The sequence below is a fragment of the Haemaphysalis longicornis genome, unplaced genomic scaffold (assembly GCF_048455015.1).
Source record: "Haemaphysalis longicornis isolate Haplotype H1 unplaced genomic scaffold, Haemaphysalis longicornis Haplotype H1 scaffold_9, whole genome shotgun sequence".
NCBI lineage: Eukaryota > Metazoa > Arthropoda > Arachnida > Ixodida > Ixodidae > Haemaphysalis > Haemaphysalis longicornis.
In genome coordinates, this window is record NW_027526460.1 from 50,620,010 (window position 1) to 50,646,930 (window position 26,921).

General features: G+C 44.0%; 2 protein-coding genes across 6 annotated transcripts in view; one reads left to right on the forward strand and one right to left on the reverse strand.

The window, feature by feature from the left end:
* Positions 1-5,335, forward strand: part of LOC144151317 (GRAM domain-containing protein 4-like) — a 97,933-nt gene extending 92,598 nt beyond the window's left edge. For all 4 annotated transcript variants that reach the window (XM_077682326.1, XM_077682324.1, XM_077682323.1 and 1 more), the window contains 5 exons: positions 1,405-1,537; positions 2,981-3,071; positions 3,748-3,829; positions 3,952-4,017; positions 4,465-5,335. In XM_077682326.1, the coding sequence (XP_077538452.1) occupies positions 1,405-1,537; positions 2,981-3,071; positions 3,748-3,829; positions 3,952-4,017; positions 4,465-4,587 (495 nt within the window). In that variant the 3' untranslated portion in view covers positions 4,588-5,335. The remainder of the gene's footprint in view (positions 1-1,404; positions 1,538-2,980; positions 3,072-3,747; positions 3,830-3,951; positions 4,018-4,464) is intronic.
* An 835-nt stretch (positions 5,336-6,170) lies between these two features.
* On the reverse strand, positions 6,171-26,765 carry Taz (tafazzin, phospholipid-lysophospholipid transacylase). Of its 2 annotated transcripts, XM_077682327.1 has the most exons (7): positions 26,411-26,765; positions 16,205-16,264; positions 13,413-13,799; positions 12,332-12,394; positions 12,178-12,230; positions 11,215-11,292; positions 6,171-9,700 (listed from the first exon to the last, which is right to left on the reverse strand). In XM_077682327.1, exons 1-7 carry the CDS (start codon positions 26,523-26,525, stop codon positions 9,593-9,595), a joined length of 864 nt encoding a protein of 287 aa, XP_077538453.1. In that variant the 5' UTR covers positions 26,526-26,765; the 3' UTR covers positions 6,171-9,592. The 2 variants fall into 2 exon arrangements, with proteins under 2 accessions (XP_077538453.1, XP_077538454.1); XM_077682328.1 differs by lacking the exon at positions 16,205-16,264 and having other exon boundaries at positions 26,411-26,763.
* Positions 26,766-26,921: the final 156 nt, after the last annotated feature.

A 26,921-nucleotide genomic window follows, 5' to 3' on the forward strand; every position in this document is an offset into this window, starting at 1 on the left:
GCCACTGTTAAGCGAGGTTTCTCGTATATTTGATGAGAATAATAAAAAAGCTACACAGAGAGACCCGGTGTGTTGTGTTGCTCCATTGTTTTTGGCAAGTCACGTATGTATAATTGGTTCGCAAAGTTGATGCAGTTTGCTTATTGTGCCTCGCGGTCCCATTTCTGTTTTATACATGCCATTGTACAGGAAATTATTTAACGAGTGCGCATTAAATAAATAATGCGCACCCGTTTAATAATTTCCTGTATACTGGCATGTATAAAGCAGAAATCGGGCCGCGAGGCAACTCGTAAAATAAGCATTGGTCATAAGGACTGGCTACAAAGCCAAAAATGTGCATGAAAATAGCGTGGGGTCCACCAATTGGCATTATCATGGCAAGGTACTTTGCCAAGCGTTGTCCAATATTGGCCTTCCAGGGCTTGGCCAATTGTTGGCTTGTCACCTTTCCCAAACACCAGCCAATATTGGCGGCCGAGGTATTGCCAAGCTCGGACACACTGGCCACTGATGTTTTGCCATGCTTGGGCTTGGCAATTTCTGCTGCTTGGGATGTGTTGTCGCTGGCACCCGAGAGCGTTCCAGAGCGAGCTGTGTGGAAGCCGTGGCGTTTGTTTCGGGCGTGCAAGTGCACAAATATTCGCAACGCTTACTAGAGAGTTTTAGCTAACCGTTTTCGACAGTCCGCTCCGGTATCGGCGGCACGCTCAGCACAACCGGAGCCAACAATGCCGTTCGCGGCCGAGCGCGCCACGCATGCGCAATGGCGCTCCCGCTCGCTATCGGAGCGGAGCGGAGCGTGAAAGACGGTCAGCTAAAACTTTCTACTAACTCTTTCTCGAAACAGTTCCCGATATCGAACGATAACACCACCCCTTTCCCTTTCGTTAAAATACAAAATGTAGCACTCAGGCGTTGCTGTTATTTCACGAGAACTTTGATAAGCCTGTATAACTGTTGGCGCGCAGTTGAAAATTTGCGGTAGCGCTATCCGCGCAACTCTTTCGCGCTTTTACCCTCACCTCGGTCTCGCTCCACAGCCTCTTGGAGCAAAATCTTAGGGCGACTGATATTGCGGATTTTTTCACTCACCCGGTCAACACGCCTGATTCACTGCGTCGCTCACTGGTCTGCCTTATCTGTTGAGTGGCCGGCTCGATAAGAGCTGCCACTTTTATCTCATTCGCGCCCGCATATCCGCCAATTTTGCCGCAGGACGAGACACCTTGGTGTTTTGTTACCGTAAGTTAAATGCGCAAATTTAACGAAGAGTGTGAGACAAACGAAATACCACCCGTCCCATCTGTATTTTTTTTTTCTCGCGCCAACCAGGCTAACAAAAGCCGCTTCGTTAACCAACGTCACGTCGCGTCCTCCTCCTCCTCCACATCCTCCGCGCAGCCTCCGCTGATCATGATCAACAACAGCGGGAACGAGAGCCGGTCGCAGTCGCCGGTTTCCTTCCGGGGAGATGACATCGACGAGGTCCTCAGCAGCATCTTCGATATACCCACCTCGGAGATGTGCCTGCCAGGTAAATTAGCGCTGCAACTGCTGCCCTCGATCGACTTTGGCAGGACAAAAGTGTGCTCCTATTAATGTTTTATCGGCTTGCAGCGTGTCAGTCTTCTGAAACTTTCCAAACTATTGGAAAAAAAACATTGTTTTTTATAGGCAACGGTAGCACTTATTCATAGATGAGTTTGGCATGAAGCGAAATTGCAGCTGTGCATTACGGACACAAAGCTATGGACGTGGGCAAGTAATTTCAACTTGACAGCCGAGTTAAAGCATGCTGGGGTTATTGTGAGACAGTACAATGTAGAACAGAGGCGTCGCACACACACACACAAAAAAATGAAAGCTCATGCCTTAAGAGAAATACCGTTAAAAATCGAAGTTGCGTCGATCGTGTCGGAACAGCGCAGTCGGATAGACGTCGGCTTCATACCGTGGGGACCCATGTTTGATTCTGAGCACAGAATACGCTTCTTCTTGGAGCGCTTGATGTGCCTTTACTTATCGTCATCATCATAGTTTTGTGAAACCCATTGTGAAAAGTTGACTTTCCTGCAGTGCGTGTCGGCGCTTCGCTTTGAAAAATGGTTGGCCGGACCATTCAGACGGTTGTGGATTACCCAACGGAGACGTTTCGGTTTCATTGGGTAGCGCACATTAGGCAGTTTTAGCATATCATTACCGTGTTTGTGTTACCCTTTACCGTGTTACCGGTAGCCGCTGGCGACGGTGAAGCCTGTGCCGGTAAGTTACCGTTCGCGGTAACTCTTGCACTGCGCAGTGGACTCCCGCAAACACGGTAAACGGTAACGTAAACACGGTAACGATATGCTAAAACTCTCTATTCATGAAACAAGACACGATTCGCCGGTGCTTATTTCAAAGGCGTGCACGATATTGCAGCGCCTTGCCACCCGGTGGTGTCCACGTGATAGGCAGCGGGAGTAGCTGCGTCGCGTTCGACGCCACACTTCCTCCTCTCCAGCGCGTTTCCGCTACTGCTGCACCTCGCCCTCTCCCCGGCTGTCATGCAGCGCCGAGCACCAGCGCCCCACGCACTCGCTCCACCCTCTTCCGCGCCCGCTCTCCATACCCCGATTTCTGTGCATGGAGGCGCTCTGTTCTCGGACATTTCCAAGCTCGAGTACCCCTGTTGGGAATCAATCTGGGGATGCGCACAGGGGCTGAAACAAACAGCTTCGCTGTAAAAATAAAACATATACATCTTCGCAAACAATACGGCAGTGAAAGTTTGATCATACACGGCAACAAAATCAAAGCTTTATCTAATGCTGATGCAAAGTAGCACTTCGGGCTTCTCTGCGTGCGCATCGCGCCATCTTTCTGTGTGGACTTCCCTTTAACATTATTTTCCTATGTGCTGTGTGTATTTTTAACTCGAACTTACTTGTCACACTGGCCAGGAACAGTCCTAGAGATTCATGTTCACCACTTGCAGGCTGGGAGCAAGGCAGGAAGTGCACGCTGATCAAAAAGGAGCGTTCACTGACGTCCGCCTTCCGCAACGGCCGTCTCTACCTGACAGACCAGTAAGTGCAATGCCTGCTGACTTCTGGCAATTGGAGTGACTGCCACTGCATAATTATTGGAAACTTCGAGGTATTTCCGGTACATTTGCAAGGGCACTAAGATTATTGCAGTAAGGAACTTGTTTTATATGTTAAACACTACGTGATCAGTTTTTTTTTGCACATTTGGACACAATCATCACAGAAACCGCAAATAGCTTATTCAAAGCAACTAATGTGACACAGGTGCACGTCAATTGCAACATGCGTTACACTTCAGATTTTTTTTGTGGACAAAATGGCTTCCCAAGCGTGTAGTAGAAAGAATTTATTAGGAAATTGCAATGCTTTACTTCACCTCTTCATTTTCGTCGAAGAAAGTGAAGGAACCAATAATGCTTTAAAGTATGCCTTGGTTAATCTTCCGCTAGTGTGGTTAACTCTTGAAACATTTTAACTGGAGTCCAGGTTGATTGATTTATTGATGTTTAGTACACAGTAGGCCAGGGTAAATGCAATCTATAAGTTCATGCATATTCCTGGTTCCCAAACAAACCACGATTATTATCATACAGTACTCCATGACTGCACCTTTCACACGCAACATGCTGAATTTAGCCGGTGTTGGCCAACGCTTCTCCAGCAGTTGTAGCACAAGTCAACTGGTGGTAACCCTGTTGCACACTTCTTTTCGCAGCTACCTGCTTTTCCTCCGATACAAGACCCATCATCCAAAGAATCTCACCATTCCTCTCAAGGAGATTGCAAAGCTGGAAAAGGTATGGAGGGCTCCATCTCACTTAGTGCCTCCATAACATATAGTGCACTTTTTGCTCAGCCTGTGTGTGTAGTCAAGCCACAGTGCATTACTAACTGGCACTGTTGATTTTTTTTTTTCCAGGGAAAGCCATCGTCGTGGATTTCTGGGGACGGAACAACTCTCATTGTCACCTTGAAAAGCGGCGATGTAAGTCTATACTTTACTCATTCCGAAGAGTCTGCTGAAGTAGTAATGTCAAAGTAAACAAGAACTTTTGCAGGGAAAGGTCTGTCATGGGACTAGCCCAAGTACAAGCAATGCCCGAGATCACAACAAAACAGTTATAAGTCTCCTGTTCTCATATTATGTGCTGGATTAGTTCAGTAATGTACAAGCCAATGCATAAGTTGGCTTCTTTCTGAACCAGCTTATCCAAATTCTAGCCCTTCTTTCGCTAGTTACATTCCACTTCCTCATGACTTGTTGCACAACTCCTGAAAGGTTTAAAACCGATTTCTCCTAACTGCTAGGTAGATGCCCTGCAAGATGGCACCAGTCAGACGCATATTAGAGCATTTGATCTCTGGAACAAAGTCTTTCTTACTAGAACGTTAGCATCAACTAGAGGTGCAGTAACTCCTATAATTATCACAGGTATGCACTTTCGGCACGGTCGCAAACCGGGACGACACCTTCCGAAGCATCGTGGACCAAGGTATGCACAACGGCTACAAGTGGGCCTCCATAGCCGATCTCATGCAGAGCAAGACCAACTAGAGCGGCGATACAGCGTCGGAAACTCGCACACATTCCACCACCTGTACATACGTCATCATCAAAAGTCCCTAGTACGCCCAACATGTATCACTCCTGCAGCGTTCTGTCCTTAGTCTACCTAGTCATCTGTTGTAAATAGCCACGGGGTGTCTTGTGATGAACTCAACATTGTGTGACAAGTAGGAAGCGAGATTGCGTTGTATACAGGAATGTGCGCTTGTGAAGTGACTGCAGCGTTTGTAAGGTAAATCTCCACTGTGTGGTATAGCTTGACTCCCTTGCTCCTGACAATGCAAAGGAATCTTCAAGCACTTGTGTCAGTATTTCTTACGGCTTCAGTTTTCTCATGCGTTTCACGGACAATCACTCGGATGTGAAATGTGGCCAGAAAACTGGCATGGTGAAGCCTTTCAAATGGCAGGCTCTTCCGAGCAACGCGATGCTGTAAATACTCCCCCCCACTCCACAAATCTGCGGGTGCTAAGAATGTGGCACTTATTTTTATGACATGGTGAAAGCAGCTTCACAGAGTGATAAACCTTAAACTTGTGCATAAATTATGTAGTTTGTGAGCACTTGTCGGTGCACAATGCAAATGTCATTTTTGTTGAGACATGTGGGCATATATTGTGCTGTTTACACACGGAGGAATAGACTTTTACCTCAATTGTTGAAGATCCAGTCATTTATTTGTTACTGCTCTTTTTTGATTGACAATGTTTCACAGCAATAAAGTTGTACCACAAAACATGCGTTTTTGTCCACAATGAACATACACCGATACCAGGAGGATTTCCGAAACGATGGCGAAATTACCATAGCGGCAACTGTCAGCAGAATTAATGGGCTTATACCATTCCTTCGCCTATCAGTTACTTAAGCCAATCTTCCAGAAATATTAGATCGAACACCTGTTGAGCTCACTGCCAATTGATAGATTTTATTTCAGTTACTTAGCTCGGCAAGTGTTAGCGAAGCATCAATGACCCCAAATCAAATCATTCATATCCATTTGATGTGCTGCTCAAAAGCACAAAATACGTCGAAAAGCAAGGTGGCCATTTTTCTCGCAGGAAATAAAAACGCACAGTAGCAGCAAAGAATAACAAGCCATTGGATAAGCAGAGGCTGTACAAGACTAACAAGTTGCGAGTAACCTGGAACCAAAAAGCGAAAGCCAGTCTTTTTACACAATTTCTTAAAGGGGCCATAAAAACCAAAAACACGTTTGGCTCATCAAAAAAAAAGTACCAGCAACAATGACATAAATGTGAATGCAAACTGCCAACGACTGAGCCAGATAGTAAGAAAAACATTAGGTAGTAACGATTCGCCTGCCACTTTCATGGCGGGTACTTACGACGTCCCAGCGACTTGTGCGTGCAATTGGCGGCCGTCAATTAAAGCAAAAAAATAAAATAAAAAGAAAACGACTGTGCGGTTGCAGTGGTGCCTTTAGTCCTGTATATTCGCACCACTTGAATGCTATTGTGCTGTTAATACAGTGATAACTGTCTTAGTGATCTTCCCGTTACAACACAAAATTTGGACCCCAAAATTCAAATGTCTCCTGTTATTTTTGGTAAAAAAAAAACATCTTTTGGGGCTCTAATCGAGTCGTACTGAGTACCAAACACAAGTTCTCTCGTACTGAAGTCGTATTTTGCTTTCACGGCCCCTTTAACATGCGCCTCATTTGGCTTCCTTGTCTCCCCGATAACCATCAACAATGAAGATACAATTCAAAGATGAAAGACAACCTAACTCAGGCAATCAACAACCGATAAACTCCACACATGCAAACGTATCCAATAACGCCCTGCTAAAACCGTTTGCAGCTAATTCTGCAGCGAAATGTCTTACACAGCACAAGCCAAACTAAAACCCCATAAAAAAAAAAAAATACGGGTTTGGTAGCAGGCTTCTTAACACGGCTGTTTGGGAACATATTGTATGAAAAAAAAAAAATCGCTTAAAATACTGCACAGAATGCATTGGCCAAAAGGCGGCAGGCTTCCAAACAGCCTACAAAGGTTTGGGAAGAGCAAATGGCTGCAGTATTTGATTTCACACGTGCAATTTCCTGAAACAAAACTGTGCCAACTGGTGCAAAGCTCATGGGGCAACAACTGCAGCGTTTCACGCAAGAAACTCCACAAGTGGTATAAAGGGTTTCACGACACCTCAACAGCATCAGCAATCAAAATGTGCTGCAATGCTAAGTTTAGTCGCAAACTATACATGCATAAGAACAAAGGTTGCAGCAGGTCTCAACGTGACTGAACAGCAGAAATAATGCAGAAGGCAGGAAAGAGAAATTGCACACAGGATTTGACGTGGTAGCACGGAGCGGCCATCTGCGCAACTCAGCGCTGGCACAAAAACAAAGCAGGGCAAAAATCGTGGCGTGAAATCGCACATCGCAGGATGCAGAATGGCAAGGGTATTGTGCGCAAAGCTAGCAGGGGGCCCAATCGAGACGTGTAGCCAAAACTCACGGGCCACAACTCTCAGTTCAAAGGCCCCCGTGCAAGGTAGAACATACAAGTCCCTAATCTCTACAAGCACGTACTGTGCTGACACTGGTTAGTGACTGTGCGCTGTCTCGAAATTGACTGAATCAGGTGTAGGAATCGGGATTCTTACCATCGCAAAGCACAACCAATATAGATATGTATACATATATATCACAGTATCTATACAATTAACAGCAACAGCACTAAAATTAGGCTTTGGGCTCAACAAAGACTACGCGAAATTTGTATCCGTGACATGCACTGCGCTGCGACGCCACATAAAACCGAACAGCAAAGACTCCCTGTTTGTGCACTACTGTACACCATGCAAGTACATGCTTCCTCAATGGAACACTAGCACCACACTGAAGGCTACCCAAGTTAAACAGACGACGTGATACCAATCCCTAATGAATTTGCCTCAAAGAAATAGAAAACAAGAAAAAAAAAAGAATCTTAAAAATTGGGCTCTTCTACAGACAGTAAGAACTGTGACATACTGAACAAGATGCGACGAGCCTGGATGTAAGTTCCAAGTACAAGCACTCCTTGCTAGTTTCAGATAGGTTTAATAATCGGTTAGATGAGTTTTGTGTGTAAAGACTTAGTAATGATACGACTGCGTAGGAATTGCCATCAAATAAAAATAACAGAGTAAGACACAGCATACTGTTTGGGAGGCTTTGTTGCAAAGTTATGACCTGCATGTCCGAATTAGCATTAATTACCTTGTTACAAGACGCATTGTATTACAGCAAATGAATTCTCACATGGCTATAACACTGCATGCAAGGATACAACCAGGCGAATTGTGTCACAGAGAAAGAAGTGAGCTCGCTGAAATCCCTTTCACTCCTAAAGCAAGCATAACCAGGCCCTACCTTCAAGAACAGAAATTACTACCGCTACTACAACCAAATTGTGCTTCTCCTAAGCCCAAAGAAGAAGAAAAAAGCCAGGCAAGAAAACAACAACAACAAAAAACAACAAACTTGGTTCTTTGAACAATGACGTCCAAACCACCATCTCTTCCACCCCCGAAAAATGGCAAGGCAATCGACCCAGTTGGAATAGCTTGGTGCGTAAAAAAATAGCCTCTACAAGCCTGCACAAGAACCTGAGGCCACGGAGGCTAAAAACTCGAGCAAGTGGCAACTACTGCTGTTGGTCAGAACACTCTATTTTACACTGAGAAACTTGTATAAGAGGCAGCTCTAGTAAAGTTATTTAAAGTACGTCGACCAAAAGTTGCAATTCACTGTTCCACCACACAACGGCTTCATTATAAAAACTGCATTTCTACGTACTTTGTTACTGTGCCCTTTTTGACGAGGCCAAGCATATAAACAAATCCCAATGTATGCTGGTTAAGGCGGCAAGCATGCACTTAGACTGACGCACTATCAAAAATTTCATCACATGTAGCCCCTCATAGACAGTATTGGCAGGAGTAACACAAATCAATGGTGATTACTGCTCACAAAAAAACCCGCAAAGCACTGGAAAAACTAATTTCATTCACCAAGAACATTAAAAATGCTATGTACTAAGCATTCAATACCATTATGTCCAAAATGGTAAAATTTTACATAGGGTACGTGCTATTCAGTAACTTGCTACTGGGCTAGTTAACTGGCCAGTGGTGAATTGCGAGTTGCAGCAGAAAGACAGTGGCAGAAAGGAATGGACACATCAAGAACGATGGTAGTTTTCACTGTATTCCATCCTTCGTTCCTTTCTGTTGCCCTTGTCAATTTGTGCCACAACTCTCAAAATTCATACCGGTAGATGAAATGTCCCAAAATAGGCATCCAGCATAAAATGCAAACACTAAGCCTACCTGGCTAAAGAACTTAACAGAACGTGTGAATCAGCCAGTGGCATTGACAATAAGTACATGCCCGCTCGGTACAGCCAAATAAATCCTCTAACGCCCGTCTGTTAGTTCAAAAAGTCATGACTGACAAACATGTTGCAACTACCCCTGGCAGGTTTCCTAACATTAAAAAGGAGACTCCAACCTTTCTTGTACTGTTCGTTTCAACCCTTTAAAATCAACGCAGAGCCCAAGTTTTTTACAACCTTCGCCAGGGCTCCATAAATAAAAAGGGCAGCAGAAGGGCAACACCATTCATGGCAAGACTGAAATTAATTTTTCATATCTAAGCGATACCTATACAACAAACCAATTGCGTCAATCAATAATCAGTAATAGAGAACGCCAGTGTACGATAAACTTCATCGGTGCAGTTGGGTGATAATGCCAGGGGTGATTTAGTCTCTACATTCTTCGCCAGTGTTTCATTGCACACGATTCCAATGGAAGCATTCCTGAATAGAACTCAGACAGGCGCCGCCGAAGGTTCTGCTGGCTGTACAAGGGTGTCGTCCAGCCAGCGCACGTTCGTCCTTGCTAGAGGCTACGACGTAATCAGGCATGGACGACGCCTCATTTCGGATGCGGCACGCCAGGGTTAACAACAACTGCGTTAGGACGATGACGACGGGAGACTCAGCTGATGTAGCGTCTCAGCCTGGCTCTTCAGCTGGCTGAACTCGTCCTGAATGACGTCCGTTATCTTCTTTCGCTGCTCCATCTAAAGACAAAAAAAAAAAAAAAAAGGAATAAATAGTAAATATTTAAAAAGCACAATGCACTGACAGGTTATGCTGTAGCACTTTGTTGATATGCGCCTGTAGCATATGCCTTTTTGGCTTTTATGCTCTAAGGTGCTGGTCCCATATTGTGCGAAGGAAAGTTTGACATCCACCTGAACGCAGCCGTATGGCTACTTACTCCACCTGGGGGATATCCCCTAAATCTTGGTCGATTGGTCCCATATTGCTTTCAAGGAGCAATACACTCAAGGAGCAATACCAAAAACTGCATTATTGTTGCTGCCTAATTTACGCAGCATTGTCTCCACAAAGTGCATGTTTCAGGGTTCCAAGCAAACAAAAACGAGCGCTTGTCATGCTGGTAGAAACGCTGAAGACGAGTGATAGTGACTACGGCAAAATGTCTGCTGAAGACACGCAAGGGCTTCAGAATGCCTTGGCAATAATGTGGGTCCTTGTCACCTATTGAGAGTATAAGTGGTGTGATAACGTTGTGACCTGGTAATTGACAATCACACAGGACATCGTGGTCAATCTCAACACAGCTCACAAAGCGGAAAGCAAAGCGTAGATGGATAACGAAACAAGGCATTCTTGCTCACAGATTTTGTTGCGGACCTTGAAATACTTCGACAAGTTGCACTATTTTTAAATCTGTTCAAAAGGGGAATGTTAAAAGTTAAACGCGCTACCTAAATTCCAGGCGGAAACGGTAAATTTTTCTTGATATGGTCTACAGCTACGAGCACTTGGAAAAAGAAAAGAAGAGGGTGGACTTATTGAATGTCCAATCTACTGCATGCCAGGCAATGACAACGAGCATCACTTAGCATGTTTTGAATTGTGCAGTGTGCTGGGGTTCAAGTTCAAACAAATTCTAGCATCACAGTTGCTTTTTGGTTAATCTGTACCACCGCTGCATGCAGTAATGATTGTTAACTTGTGCATTCTTTCCTTGTAGTCCTGTCCAAGATGCCGAGTATCTATTGCAGTAAACTGGGCACATATTTCACATTACCACAAAAGGGTGAATACTGCAAGTTTATGCTTTTGTTACTCATCCTTACATTATTGGCTCAAATTTCCTAGCAGTGCGTCGAACTCACATCTACTGCACCATCGTTTAGGTGTCTCACATGATATGAGCCTGTTTTATGCATGCAATAGTGAATACACTCGCCCAGGCATATTTGCAAAGTCCTCAAGACAAGTGTGCGCAACCAAATCTCTGCTAACCACGAAACAGGCTAATTGGTCAAGGTGCAATAAATCGTGGCCCATACGTTTACTCACACAAAAACTGTTTTTGAAGTTTGGATGGTTTTTTCGGAGGGATGTTTCAGATGTTTTTGCTTTCAGGACTCTCACTTTAAATGTAGAGAGTCTTCAAAGCCTACCCAGGAAGCCAAGCAGACTGCACGTAATTGCAACATCCGGTACTTTGCACACTGGCTTCTAGAGGCACCATGTAATTGAACTGTTTTGCACTCACCGCGCTTCTGTTTTCCTTCTGCATGGTACTACGAAGGCAGGTGAAGTCGATGGGATTTCCAATTAGAATAGTCACTAGCTGTGGACGACCAAGAAAAAACAACGCACAGAACTGTCAAAGGGACATACCAGCATTGAAAACCACCGAAACAGCAAGCAATGTACTTATGGAACTGGCCTACAGGTTTAGCTCTGCTGAATTTACAGTAAAAATGCACGTACGAATGGGCCTACCAGAAGGGACTGAACTATGCATAGTTTGACACAGCAGCTTAATTGAGTAGAAGAGAATTGGAAACGCTGTGCGTTAAAGCGAACTAGATAAGATATCATTTCGAATGAAATGTACAGACACAACAATTTCAAATGGAATGCACAAACTAGTTTTTAAACTTGCTATTTATAAAAGTCTTTGTTATGGTTTGAATTCCTCAACAAATGCTCCTTCATCTGACATTTACCGTAGGTAAGAATGGTATGCTAGCCTCGAATATTACAAATGGAACCGTAGAAGCACACATGTAAAATGCATTGCAAAAAACAGTCTCACCTCAGAAATGTTAAATGCTTAAACTACCTCCCAGATCAATTTTCCTTAAAAAGTCTTTGGCACTAATGCTTTTAGTGCCAAACTAATTTAGTGCCAAGCTAATATCGTCATGAATAATCTAACGTCGGAGGAGGATAAACTAATTTAGTGCCAAGCTAATATCGTCATGAATAATCTAACGTCGGAGGAGGATAAAAAGATCCTTCTTAGCTCTAGGTCTCAATTCTTTGCAGAAAACCTTGGCAGCAGCACAAGTAACCGTAGGAATGTGGCATTCTAACGAAACAACTTAAAAACCGACAACAAACTGAAGTCCAGCTTTAGTAGGTGCAATTTTAAGTGCCCACTATTGCAGAACTAACCACTCTAATGTTTGCTACGTTTAGACTTCTTTAAAACAAGTGAAAGACGTACCTGGCCCCACTGTGGGATATAGGGCTCCTTGTTAGGCAAGACGTTGTTCATGCCTAAAAGAAAAAGAAAAAGAGGGAGAGGGATGTTGGTGTTAGAAGTTGCCAGCATCATAGGCTGCCATGCTGGTATCTCTTTCCGTCCAAAATGTACTCACCAACGTGCCAAAAGGGAATAACTATGGGACACTTCTTGCTTTCCGCGATTAGCCTGCCAACACCTGCAAAAACAAAGGAGCACAAACGTCGCTTAGCCAACCGCAGCTTTTTGTAGTTTCTTTTTGCTCAAACGATAACTCAATCGAACCAGAGCCAAACCCATTAGTTGAGGCTTAACAGAGCCACTAAAATCAATAAAATAAACCAAAAAGCTACGTTAGCAAAAGATGTGACCTCGATCAGGCTTTTCACCTGGACACACATCAAAAGCTGCCATAACTTAAACCTGCTTAAACGAGAACCATTTTGTTGCTTAGACGGTTAGCCGTAGCAATGTCCCGACACCTTGATTGAAGTTTCCGTTCAGCCACATCAAAATTGCAAAGAAAAAAAAAAAGCTGGGCTGCACGTGCCACATAGACAGATGGGACACCTAGATCTATCTTGTCTATCTAAAATTTCAAAGAAAACAAAAAATTCCAGGCTCCATGCGCCATGGCTTTGACACACAGATAGAGAAGATAGATAAATCTACCTTATCTATCTGGTATAGCTATGGCACTATCTATCTTAAACAGCAAAGAAAACAAAATTCCAGCTGCACATGCCATGGTTTTGCACCACAGATAAGCAGATAAGATAGATGGACAGATAGATAAGGTAAGGTGGCACGTGCAGCGTGGAATTTTTCTGTTGTCTTTGCAGTGGACCTTTTTCCAGTGGCGCAGCCCTCTTGCAATGACTGCCCGAATCACACTTGGTGAATTAAGAAGAACAAGCCCACTTTTTTTCACCTGCCCTGCGCAGTTGTGGAAGCCGTCTCAGGCTCAACGCACGGTTTTGGTGGCAGAGAATTTTTTCGACGGCAGCCGTAGCACGCCTTCCTGTCGGCTGCTTTCGGGGCTCAGAGAACGAAGCAGCATTTAGCTGGCTCGGGGTCCGCAACTGGCTAATCCAATATTTGCGTCGTTTGGTTTACGTTTGGCTTTTAAATAATGGCGGATCGGTCGCTGGGAGCGAGAGTAGCGCATGCACAGAACGTTTCAGGCGCGGACCGAGCGAGGGAAGGGCAGAGCTCACCCCACTTGAGCCGTAGGAACTCCTGGGTGACCATGTTGACCTTTCCCTCGGGGAAGATGTGCACCCACATGCCGCGGTTGAGCAGGTCGATGCAGTAGTCCATGCCCTTCTGGAAGACGCCCTCGCCCCGGCACACGGGCACCGTCTTTCCCATGGCGAAGAAGCGCGCGTGCAGCTCGTTGGTGAAGCAGATGTCGTGGGCGGCCACGCTCCACCGCATGCACTGCTGCCGCAGCATGTGGCGCAGCTCCAGCATGCCCCAAATGAAAGGGTCGTCCAGGCACGAGTGGTGGTTGCACACCGTGATCAGCGGCACGTCCTTGGGCCGGTTCTCAATGGCCTCGAACAGGGCCTCCTTGTTGTACACGTTCACCGTGTTCAGCCAGCCTTCATTCAGGGAGGGGGGAGGCGGGAGGGGTGGTGGCGGCAAGAAGAAGAGCAGAGGCAGGGTAAGAACCACCGCGGCAGAAGTTCTTCCCTCGCAAAGTGAAGAAAGTGCTTACAAAAGTGAAAAAGCTTAGAAACAACATTTTCCCAAGCTAGCCGCGCCTAACATTTTGCCCAAGTAGCGATCCCCTTTCCTGTCTGCTTTAGTAAGGTTGCTACTCTATGGGAGCATGCCACCCATGCAGAATGCAATAAAACTGCAACTGAACCATCTATTTAGTAAATAACGAGAATGTGCAAAAATTAGCTTGAAAGCAAAATTCTGGGTGACGGTCAGTATAAATTACAATAAAAATCTCCACCAGTCAAGAATTGCAATGTCATTCTTACTACAGTAGACCCGTTAAGACGAACTCGGTTAAGACGAAAGGTGAACAACACTTTTGCTCCCTTGTAATGTGAACAATGCAAAAAAAAAAAAAAAAAAAGTCCGCTTAAATTAAGACAAATTTCTGATAATACGAACACATTTTCACAATCCCTTCGAGTTCGTCCTGAGGGGAGTTTAGTGTATAACGAACACTTGTAACAACACCACATACGTGTGCACCCCACATGCTGTGTGCTCCATTCCACTAAAATCTGGAATCATTATAAACACAGTCAATCTAATGCAGTGTGTTCTGTTAGTCAGAGGCTCTGAAAGAGTAGTCCAAATTCCATCTTTCGTCACTACCTCCAAACATATCCCTGCATTTTTAGTTTTATGCATGCAAACAAGGACTCGCACTTTTCTAGGACACATGCAATGTGCATATTTGCCATCATGAATGGTTTCTTCTTGCAGGATTAAAAAACAAACAAACAAAAAACAGTTGCAGGGAATGGGGGCAAAAGCAGGCCACCAGCGCACCAATAAAAAATTGCAGAGGATCCCTAAGCATGTTTTCATGAGATGAGAACCCAAAAGCATGCGAGCAACTGAACTTCGGACAATAAAGACTTCATAGTGCCGCAATAATTCACAATGCGTTTCTAACCTCAGGTTCAGTTAGACGACGTAATCTGTACGCAGCAGCTGTGGGAAGCAGCGTTGGTTCTGGTATGAGAAATTGAGTGCTTAACGAACACGGCATTTGAGGGCACCAGCTGGGTGTGCGGTTCCGCCAACCTGGCCAAGTAACGCTTTCGCGTTGATTTTTGTTTTTTGCCGGTAACAAACAATGCACAATGCACAGGAAACCGCCCAGCAAGCAAGCAGCCGGTGTTGCAATGAGCAATATCAAAGCATACTCTTCACATGCTTGCAAAAAAAAAAAAAAAGTGTCATGTTGACCCCCTTTTATTTTATTTTTTTTTTTTTTGCCTTGAAAAGTAGGTTTTGACGCCGAAAGCATCTTTGTGGTTGATCTCTGTGCATTGTCTTTTTCGGTAGCAGCACTGCTGTTGTCTTTTTGGCTGTTGCTGGAGCTGATATAGTTATCACTGCTTTAAAAACCACCCAGAGGACATGCCTACAGTGCAAAACTACAAAGTGAACTAACACGCGAGTTTAAACGAAGTGAACAAAGCAACCGACGAGAGCAGGAAGTACTGCAGCTGCTTATACAGGCGTACTGACGTCAACAAGCGCCAGTTGGTTTTCAAACGCAACCTGTTTTTGAATGCAAGTAGTTGTTAGGTCCAGAGTAGCTACGAGACCGAAGTGTTGACGGAACCGCAGGCCAAGAAGACGAGAACCCCAAAACAAATTCCACGAAAAGCCCTTTCAGCCCTGACAATCGAAACTGATATTGGTGCTTCTACAACACACAAAGCAGGAATCACCTCCCTGCAACTGAAAGAAAGAGAGAGAGATAAAGATGGCAAACTTAAGAAATGTGTGCTTGACATCACCAACAAAATTTTCCCATTAAAGTCTAACACCATAAATTGGAATGGCTTCCAAATTTACTACCAACGACAATGGGGAAACGTCTTTTCTTAAAAGCTCGTTTGGCCACATTTTAGCCATTGGGCCTCATGGTATAAGAATACAAGCTTGATATTCAAAGCTATAAGCATGTGAGTGCTTTGAGAGAACAACAATAAGGCAAAAGCCATAATTCACTAAGCATGCTCCTCAATGCAAATATCATGCCTCGCAGGTGTGAAAAAAGTGCACAATGCCATTCCAGCACAAGCTTCACTCAGTGCATGTAAAAACCAAATGTAAAATGGGTAATTACAGTATGCGGAGAGGTGTGTAAGGAGTGTTGGTAACAAACAGCAGGGCATATAAAGCACTGTGCTGCCAAAGCATGGAAGGTGAAGGCAGAAAAAGAGAGCAGAGACAGAGGGTCACTACAGGAAGACGGAAACTACGAGAGAGAGAGACAAAAGTGAGTTCCACGGGGGAAGCTCACCTGTGGCGCGGAATACTCGGGCCCTGTGTGGGTTCTTTGCCCGCTTAAGAAACTGCGGCTCTTTTGCACCAAATGGAAGGAAAAACAGCAGCCGTGAGGTTAGGGGGAAAGAACCACCAAGGGGCAGTCAAAAGAGAGAGTAAGACGGGCAGCTGGACACATAAATACAAGAGAAGAGGTATCACAAGATTTGCTTCAGGTTTATCATCAAAGGCACCTCATTTTACAGTTCACTGTTTTTTGTATAATACAGTCCGCGATTAATTTTTTTTTTTTTCGTCAGCCCCACAGTTCAGAAGCTTCGTAAAAAAAACTATACCAACACATCAGTGCTTCTTCTCCACTCAATTGTTCAGCCTGGCTGATCATTTGTACATTTCTGCAGCCCTGCACTGGCACAAAAATTGGCTGAAACTGTAAAAAGTTTGAATGCAAAACTTTCTCGTCTTTTCCCCGTCAACTGACCTTCGCTGAATCGAAAACCAGATTCACATTGCAACAGCTGCCACATTTCTGCTGGTTGCTAGTATTGAAAGAGATATGCATATTTCAGATAAATCAAGCAACTATGAGGGCAAATATGTTAGACACACACACAGACACAAAGAAAAACAGATCATGAAATAAGCCAGGGCTCAAATGAGTACAAGAGATCCCCTCCCTCTTACACATTTGTTACGGTGGATGCTACAGTGCAAGGGTTATGTATGTGCCCACAATTGTTGCAAGATGTTTTCAGCAAGATGTTTTCATAGACGCTCCTAGTAACACCTCTAGTTTGGTCTGTTGCATGAGTCACAAAGGTATGTGAAAGTATGGTTGCAAAGCTGAGGCTTTTAGAGGCCTACTGGGACAGTGCCCCACCGTGCTCGTGTCATATGAAGCTAAAGTAATGACATATAACCATTCCAGAATCTACTTGCGACACCGTGGGCTGTACAGCTTTTTATGGTATCGCAAAAAGGATTTGTACCTACACTTTGCGTTCTTAGAAAGTGTCACTGTGGAATTAATTAAATTGCAACTGAAGAGTGAGCAATGGATGAGTTTAGTTTTGAGGAACGTGCTATGGAACCACAAGAGAAGAATGCTCTCCTTTTCTTGTTTTCTCCTTTTGCCACCCTTTTCCCAACAAATACTCATGGTGTAACCAAAGTGCAATGCAAACACAAACCGTATTTCAATCGAAGCTTAGTTTTGTGCAACTGCATTTTTTTACATGTAATGCATCAGTAAGGTTCACCCATTACAGCCATACCCTGCAGAATGCCTGGACTTGCTGGACCCACTCTAGTGAAGTATCTGGAACCGTTACTTTAGTGGGAGCTGACCGCGTATACTAACAAAGTTGTAGCCTTGTACTCAACGTTCCTGTTTACAATAAAATCTTTTGACTTTGACTTGGCGAGGCTTCAGCCTGCCACTGTTAGGCATCATAATTATTTTTTACACGCGGAACACCACCAGCCCAACAGCGGTATATACGAAACATTGGTCCCATATCGCAACGCTGCAGTGATGCACTTCTACTGACTTTTAGTGAGAAATCATGCACCTGTGAGCGAATAGTCTCGATGAGAAGGCTTTACAAAACACGACATCGTATGCGCGTTAACAGACACAAGGCCCCAAAATCTGCGTGACCTACTTCCATTGTCAAAAAGTGTATCTAAAATACCTGCAAACTGCCGCTTTTGCAACAAACCACGTTGCAAAGTCTGCAACCATATGACTACCGTAAAGTTCTGAGCAAACGCCCACCCCTGAAACATCGCCCACCCCCTAAAATCGATGGCTTTAGTGCCGATGAATAAACAAAACAAACGCGAATCACCTATCCACGTGTTGATGCGGTCACTTATTTGTCCTTTCCGCACTTGAGCCCAAAGTTCGCCAATCTGGCATTTTTTCTTGATATCTCCGCAGTTTTGGTTGGCGATGTGGCCACTTTTTGTAGTTTTCCTTCCCTTGAGCCCAAAGTTCGCACATCCCGCATTTTTAACTCGATAGCTCCGAAATTTTGGTGGGTGTTTTTTCAGAACTTTACGGTAGTCCGTTACCTGTGAACATCACCGCACCTAACTTCAGCTTTGAAGTAACTGGGGACTACAATTGTGACACGGGTAACGTAGTTTATCTTCCTGGGTGCTTTCTCCGTAAAACGCACCATGTTGGTGATACCGAAACACCCTTTCAGGTATAAGTTTAAAAACAGCAAGGCTCACATCTATGCTTCCTTTCCTACCAATATCAAAGCATGCCAAGGTCCCAGGCCACTCATTTGACATCAAAGCCACAATTTTTGAGTCGGGGAAATCTGGCTTGTCGGGAATCATGACAGGGGAGTTCATGGAACTATTTTGATGTTTGAATTCAATACAATCACACGTGGTTCAAATGAAAGTGTGGGAAAACTCAGCTGTTTCTTTCAGTGACTGCAATCAATCGTACAGCTACCCCCTCCCCTTTGTATTGCACGCTTGTCATGGGTGACCGCACGTCACACTTGTCAACAGACTGTATGTATCTAAGCAGAGAGAATGTAGTACGGCATCCCAACAATGCATTCTATTTGGATTGTTTTACTTTGTCTTCTACTCTTGCGAGGTCTGTGTAATCACAACAACAGCCTTCATATACTGCACGACAGTCACTGCTGTTGTTTGGATGACTGCCGAAACATTAAAAGCATTCCTTTCTTGACACGTGTCTCTCATATTTACACACACACAAACACACACATGCACACAAACAACAGCATACTTTTTTTACTACGACAGACAAGTATACACAATGACCTAAAGCACCAACACCTGTGCCTGTCCTCAATATACACACACCTGTTTGGAGGATCCCACCACCCCACAGTTCCTACGCGGCATAACCGGAAGTAACAGAAACAGCCCACATGTCCTTTCAGGACTCTATCATTGTTTGTTGGTATGCCCAATGCACAGCTTTAATGTGTGCTTAGAAGAGTGTACATTAAACGTGCAACAGTTCTTTTCATTTGCCTTACCACAAACGCAAAAAAAAAAAAAAAACCAACAAAAAAAAACAGAAATTGATGAAACACCTAGCACTTAAGGCAATGCCACAACAAAACATGCCCCTCGTTAATTGGTCAACTCATGTCAGCAACCGTGCTCTGAACTGCCAATCCCAGATTGGCTCATAATTGCCAGTGTTAATAAACACTGAAGACAAACTATAACCTTGTTGGATTAGTATCTACTAACTAGCATTTGTTAGGACCACACATGGCCCTTGTTAAGTCACTGAAATACGTGTTGGCCCGGAAAGACATTTTCTTTCACACGCACACACAAAAAGGAATGATAAATATTGAAAAACAATTTTTTCTCTACACCATGTAAGCAGTGACGTAATAGGGGAAATACTGAAAGCTGTGATAACTCCACGTTAGCATTCAAATGGTACAATCAGAACTAGAGGCACCAAACCCCTCATCACCACTGCTTTATCCGTTTGCCTTAGTATTTGAGATTACCCAGGATATCTAGAATCCTGAATATTTAGAATAACCAAGAACAAAGTACAAGGTACAAGAAAGCTTTCTAAGAACTGCCTCACTCCCTCTACTATTTTTTTTTTTCAACAATTGCAAGTGGTTTCAGACAGCTTAGTTGATAAGAAAAATACTTCAGTAAAATATTAAAAAGCAATTTCCTGAACTATTTGAGTAAGCACGCACTCTCCACACCTTACTGAAATTATTCCGAAACTTCAGTGGGCTTGCTCAGTATTTTAGTTGTAGGTTCCCGGTGCTACGCACCTGCCCAGGAAAGAAGCGCAAATAGGAATCAGGGTTTGTAAAAAAATTACATGTTTAAGACAATTATGAAGCTTTCAGCAGCAGCTAAGTGGTCAGGCACTATGCCACAGTAATACCCAACATGGCAATGCAATTAATGCTACAAGAATAAGCTCAATACTTTTTCGCATGCACAGAACTTAACCACAAAGATTTTAGTTTCTGGTGGGCATTGAAAAGAAAAAAAAAAGTCAGCATCTTTAATTGTAATGAGAAGAGCAAGGAGACATTATTTTAACTTCAACACAGCAAGTGCAACAGCTTCAGTTGAGTCGGTTTGGGATGGTGTAGAAAGTGGAATGCCCATTTAACTTTAAGAAGTGATACACCCTGTAGAGCTTTTCGTTGGGAAGCATCATTAGCTTTGAAGCACATGATTGATAATGGCTAAGATGCTGAAGTTTCACGAGAAGGTCCACAGACCGCCCCCTTTTTACAGTGGCTATGTTACTTTCCGAATTATGTGCCGACCATCAGCCGCCAAGGTTCATTCTTTCTTCGCGCGCCCATTACGCGTGACAACAACGAGAAGTGCTCAAGGAAGTAAGTGACAGCACAATAGCTCACCCCATTGAGGAAGCCATTAGGCTTAATTGTGGGAGACACTCAACATCCCACAATGCCATGCCTCTAAAAGGCAGTTTCCTCCACTAAGATGACATCACTTCATTGTAATATACACCAGCTGAGATAACCGGGCATGAACAAAAATACATTTGCACAGACAGGAGGCATAATGCTAATTACACACCCGTTAACAAGGAACTCGGAGGGTCCAAGATGGCATCAAATGGTTTCAACTAACATGTTCTTCATTTTACCCAAAACAGGGTCAAATAAGCCCTATAATGAATATATAATGAATATATAGTGAATATATAATGAATATAACTTTGCCAACATACACCAGCCCCTGAATAGCTAGCTCTCCATATTTATTTTGTGGCAACTTGCAACTTTTTCCTCCTTAACCAGGGAAATTCATACTTGGCTACCCTGACAATGCCTTATGACCAGGGTCACACTAGTACTTGACTGTACTGAATTTGACCCTACTAAGATTTGCGGATATTCCGCATAAGATTGGACACACTATGCAATTTTCGGTGGGCATTTTCTTTTAAAAAGGGGAAATACTTCTAAAAATTTCTGGTGTTGGGCTGAATACACTGTTATCCGTCAAGAGCTATTTAACTACATAGGTATACAGTAGACTCGTCCTAATGCAAACTCGAAGGGACGACCCCAGGATTTTGCTTGAATTATCAGAAGTTCTCATAAATATGACTTGGGGCAACATACCTATTCGTGCTGTAAAGAAACATTCACATATATTTAATAATACAACATTCACACACAATACCGTAGTGTTATTCACACTTTCCAAGTGATCAGCTTTATTTGAGACTGTTAGTGATATAAGAATGCAAATGTGCAGCTAGAAGCGGCGAATGCAGCAGACATATTCCCGCAAGGATAAGCAAAAAGTACAATATAACCGAATTTACGTAATGAGGCAGTTTAAATTAAGTGGCTGCAAAATACATTGCAAACATAGTGCGCCAACTGAAATTTTGAAATTTGTTCGAATTAACCGAAAGTCTGAGTTATCAGAGTTTGAATTATCAGGAGTCTACTGTATATACGAGGCACTACAGCCAGAGCACACCTATGAGCGTATTTCACGATATACCTATACACTTCGCGATATATGCCAGGTATATCACCAAGCATGTTTATTTTTACGTGTTTATTGTATTTTGTTCTCACTTATTCTGTACACATCCAATGCATAGCCATAAGAGCAAACCAGCTGAACATCATGACCTAACGAGTATACAGCTACAAAATGACCAACTGCTTTATGTACGTCAGCCTTTTCAGCGTACAAATTATGTAAAACCCAGCAGAAATTTTAAAATGCAATGTCCCAAACCATACGCTTGCAGTGCAACTATTTCATTTGTTATGCACTATCCCACACACAGCATCAATTTGGCTGCATAAAACCTGCCTACGCAAACAACGTTCGAAGTTACTATGCAGAAGAAAAAATTACACAAGCATTAGATAAGCAAAGAATAGATGATAACATGGGGATAACACAAACAACTTCTCCTAATGTGCCAACCTATCAGTGCTTCGTGAATTCCATTATCACCTCTTCCCAGACCGAATAAGGCAGAAGAGGACAATGCATCAGAATTAATTAAAAGGACAGCTATGAACAAGGAGCACAGCAAGGTAAGTGCAATCAGTCCCCTTGATCCCCCTTTCACATTTTTGTTTTTCCTTCAATTGTTTTTGACAACTCCAGGGGCTAATATATTCCATATGATTGTATGCCTTATTAAGTCTGTGTGCATGTAACGCCGCACAGAGGATATAGGAACCATCTCAGCGCTGTATACGCAACCACAAACAAGGTAGACTGACGACTTGCTGCACCCCGGTACTTGGGCTAGATGCGCGATCTGTATAACTGCCTTTAAAGAGGCCCCGAAGACAGAAATAGTAGTTTGGTCATTCAAGAGGATGCTTTGTCTGCTCATTTGCCAAGAGGCTGCAAAGCAACCTCTTGAACAAACCAAACTACTATTTTGTCTCGGCAACAATAACACTGATTTTGATGCAAACTTCACACAAACAATCTAGACACTAAGGAAAACAGATGAAGCCGTGTCGGCTCACCAGCCATTTTCTCACTTAGCCCTTATGATGTCAATGGGACTTGTTTGTGCGATTAGAGGCCAGCGCCAAAAAAACGTGGCTGCACCGTTCTAGTGACACCTCTAGTTCTGTTTGATCACAATACTTGAATGCCACCAGCACAGAGTTAACATTATGTCAATGCTGACAGGTAGCGAAAAACTTGTTTTTTTTTTTTTTTTCAGTGTGTGGAAACAATCTTTTGCAGCCACAACGAAGGTGAGCAAGTTACCAATGACTAGTTCTTCCAAATTAAACAAAAGTTGTATTTTTTCTCCATGGCCCTTTAAGGATTGCCTCTGAAGCTCCTTCAATATGCACTAAAATGTCAGCCTAAAACAGAACTCATCAGATGCTGCGTGTGCAAATGGTGACAAAATATGGCTGCATTAACAAACTGCCAAAATTTAGCGGGAAATAGGAGAGCCAACATCTACAACAACAGCAGAGAACTCGAGTTGCCATGCCAAGGGTCCCCACAACAAACATTAGGGTTGTGCCTGCTAGTGAACATAGAGGAACGACAGGACAGAGGTATATATTTTGGTGTATCACATACTTCATTTTATCACTAGCGCACAATAATGCTAAAGTTTCGGCAACCAATTGGTCTAACCGCAGACCGGCACACAGGAACGGGCCTATTGGTAAAAGGTATCTCGTTCATTGCATGAGGGCAGCATGTACTGAAGCCTGCATGTTGAGCAAACAAAAGACGGATGTCAAGTGCTCAGCTCGTGCAGTGATACACAAACGCTTTGTTTCCCAACTCTTGTGTTGTGCCGATGATAACATAGGCATACGTTGATAAGCACCGCCGTACTGTTGATAGGCATAGGCACACCGTTGATAGGCTTATTTGTTTCTTTACCCTCAATAGCTCCTGAAGATATGTTCACTCCCTTCACGCCAGTTTTAACAGCACTGCATTAAATGACCATGACAGGGTGTAGAAGCTGTGTGGCAATGGTGTTGTCTGACTACGCATTCAGACACAATGAAAATGTTTTACCTTTTTGACATCAATAATTCAGGCCATGCATCAACATTCAATGCCTACATGGTAAATACTCTGTCAGCAGTTGCGAAACCTACTAGTAGAATGCCTAGTTCACTTATTCCGACAATCTTTGTAAATTAACTAGCTAAACTACTTTTTCAATGTTTGTTTCCGCTAATGTTTACACTTGGATACTGACATCGAGAAAATAAATTTACATAAGGAGAATGCTAGAGAAACTTCATTCATCTGGTAGTCTACAAGGCATTTTTGGGCCACACAATGGCGTTCCCACTGAAACAAGAATCTATGCAGACTATCTGAAAATGGTCATTTATGTTTCCCTATTTGTCTGTTTTTGTTGTTGTGAAAAGTGTCCCTGCAGGCATACTTGTGAGGCTTAGACCTCGTTTCAATGTAGTTCACAAATTATCAGCTCAAAATTTTATTTGGCATACTGCCAAGGTTATTCACAATGAAGTGCTTCCCTCCCACAAGCAAAGACAGGGTATGCCTGTTAACGCATTATTGCTAGCCAAGGTGCTTTTTACCTTGCACACCCTGCACCTTGCAGCTGCCCACAGCAGGGCTTCAGCACAACTCATACCCCGGCTACACTAGGGTTCGAATGTCATTTGAACCAAATGTCATTTGACTCAAATGGGGTGCTTCGAATGCCATTCAGAATCCGCCAAGCTACGCTACAATTTTGATGGCATTTGAAAGCTTTCACAATTGCTTGCCGTGCTGTAGTGGCACTGTTGTTGCCCCGTCTTGTTTTCGTACAATAATACAACAATCAAATTTATGAGCAGTCTAAGGCAGCAAAATGATATCAAATTAGAAGAGACACCAGTTTTGACTCCAATGGGGTGGCTGTTTGTGTAGTTTTATTATTTTTTTTTGCGACTGATCCACTGGTTTCTAGAGTATGAAAATTAAATATGTTGATTTCATATTTTAAGTAAATGAACAGTGAACAAAGTTCCACAAACAAAAATATTTTGTTTGTTTTACGTACGGAACTATTATATTTTTTATTGCCGATCGAAGACGCTGCGTGCGAGAGCGCTAGAAATGGCATTTCAAATCCCAAATGTCTCTCTCGGTGCGCATTTGGCTCGAATGTCATTTGAGCCGAATGGAATTTCAAAACCTAGTGTAGCAGCACAACTTGGCATTTGAGTCAAATGACATTTGGTTCAAATGACATTCGGACGCTAGTGTAGCAGGGCATTAGAAGCACTGTATTTTGTCAACAGAGTGCCTTGTGTGTGTCCCCCTCTCTTCACCCTTGTTTGCGCCAGCGCAGTTTTCTCATTACATGGTCATCAAACTTTGACCATCAGCTTTTGATTTCGTTTTTTCGGATTTTGACAACTAGCCCACAACTGTGGCTTTTGATGTTCATTTCAAGTTTCTTGTTGGCACACCCAAGAAGAGGGGGCGGGGGGGTTCTTGTCTTGAGATGGGCTCAGCTGAATCGCATCCTAAAAAGGCTTGTGGATCCACAACAGCTAATTTTGGAATATGTATGTATGTCATCTGAAATCACTTTCATTGCAGCGACATCAAGCACTGTACAGCAAAGAACGGTACATTCATAAAAAGCGTTATTGACCAAAACTTCGTCAACCACCCATGCAGACAGATTTTGAAGTCCCCACGTATTTAACAATCGATTGCCAAAATCTTTGAGGACATCATCATCATCATCAGATCGCGCCTCCCTTATCAGTGAGCAGTGGAATGAGCAACGGCTTCTTCGTCATTCGATTAGAGGTCAATTACATCAATTAATCGGTTGCAGACCTTTTTTTATTGGCATGAGACGCGCTTTTGACCTTTGCTTAGGCCATTTGCCTGACCAGTTATTCGCTTCTCTTCCTGGCGTCGCAACTGTTGCTAGTGCAACGAAAAAGGCAAAAAATTTTCGTCCCGTTATTCAAAATTTCATCACCTAGCATGCAAACGTAATTCCTATTCGCTTTCCGCTCCCAACCTTTCCCAACACACGCGCCCGTACGTTGTCCACAGCCAGTGTGATGCCCTCAAACCGGTTAAGCATTCCGCGTGACGTTAAACTTAGCATTAAAACGGCGCAAAGGGCAATCACATCGATCGCCGCGCTGAGCTCCGCACATTATCTCACCTTTAGATCGCCGATACGGCGGCACTGCCGGCGTCGGTGGCACCAGAACACTGCCTTGGCGATTACCTTGAGTGCAAGGAAAGGTCTCGGCGCGTGCATTACAGAAACCCGGGGCCACCGACGCTGCGAGGTTTATCCCAAGTATAGAAAGGCCCCTCTCACGGCTAAGTGGAACGGAAACGCAGAAGGCCGCTTCCTACAAGGAAAGCACACTTTCTCCGCGCGCCCTTTCACACGACCGCCGGCCAGGCGGCTTCGAAAATGACGAAACACGACGGGATTCGCGATCAATATCGTGCACGTTACGTAGTCCGAGATTGGGAGATTGGACGTTACAGCAGCGCTCGGACAAACATGCACCCGAACACGCACGCCCACGCAATTAGCGAATCACTCGAAAACAACAAGCACGCATCCACGCTTATAAAACAGGCCGGGCATTAGGGCGTACTACGGCTACCCATTCTCCGTTATCGTCGTATGAGCGTCGTCACACGAATGTCGGCTTACCGTGAAACAGTTTGGCGAGTAGACCTACGGCAGGAACGATCACTGAGCTTCCGAGCTGCCATAATCGGTTGGGCTGGCTCAGGTTGGGTAGGGGCCATTGCACTTCGAGAGGCATTTCTGTTCTTCAGGTACGGCGTCGTCCGTTCGTCAGGATCGTTTGCTTCGCGAAACGAACGTCAACAGTCGGCACACATAGCGTTAGCGCGCGCACGGGCCCACCAGATATGACCGGATGACGGCGATGAGGGCGCGAATCGCGTCGACGAAATGGAAGCAGGCTTAAAAAAAGAGCAAGGTGGCGAGCGCGAAAAAACAAGAGTCAAGCAGCGACGTAAGCAACGTAAGCGCACCACCGCGCGACGGCGCGACTGCGTACAGCTGACGGAAGCCAATGAAAAAACACGGTGCAGCGTACGTCATAAACAAAAACGAAAAATCGGCAGAGCACCACCAGCACCATGGGCACCACTCCAGAAACAAATGCTCTACAAAATAAAACTTATTTAGGTAA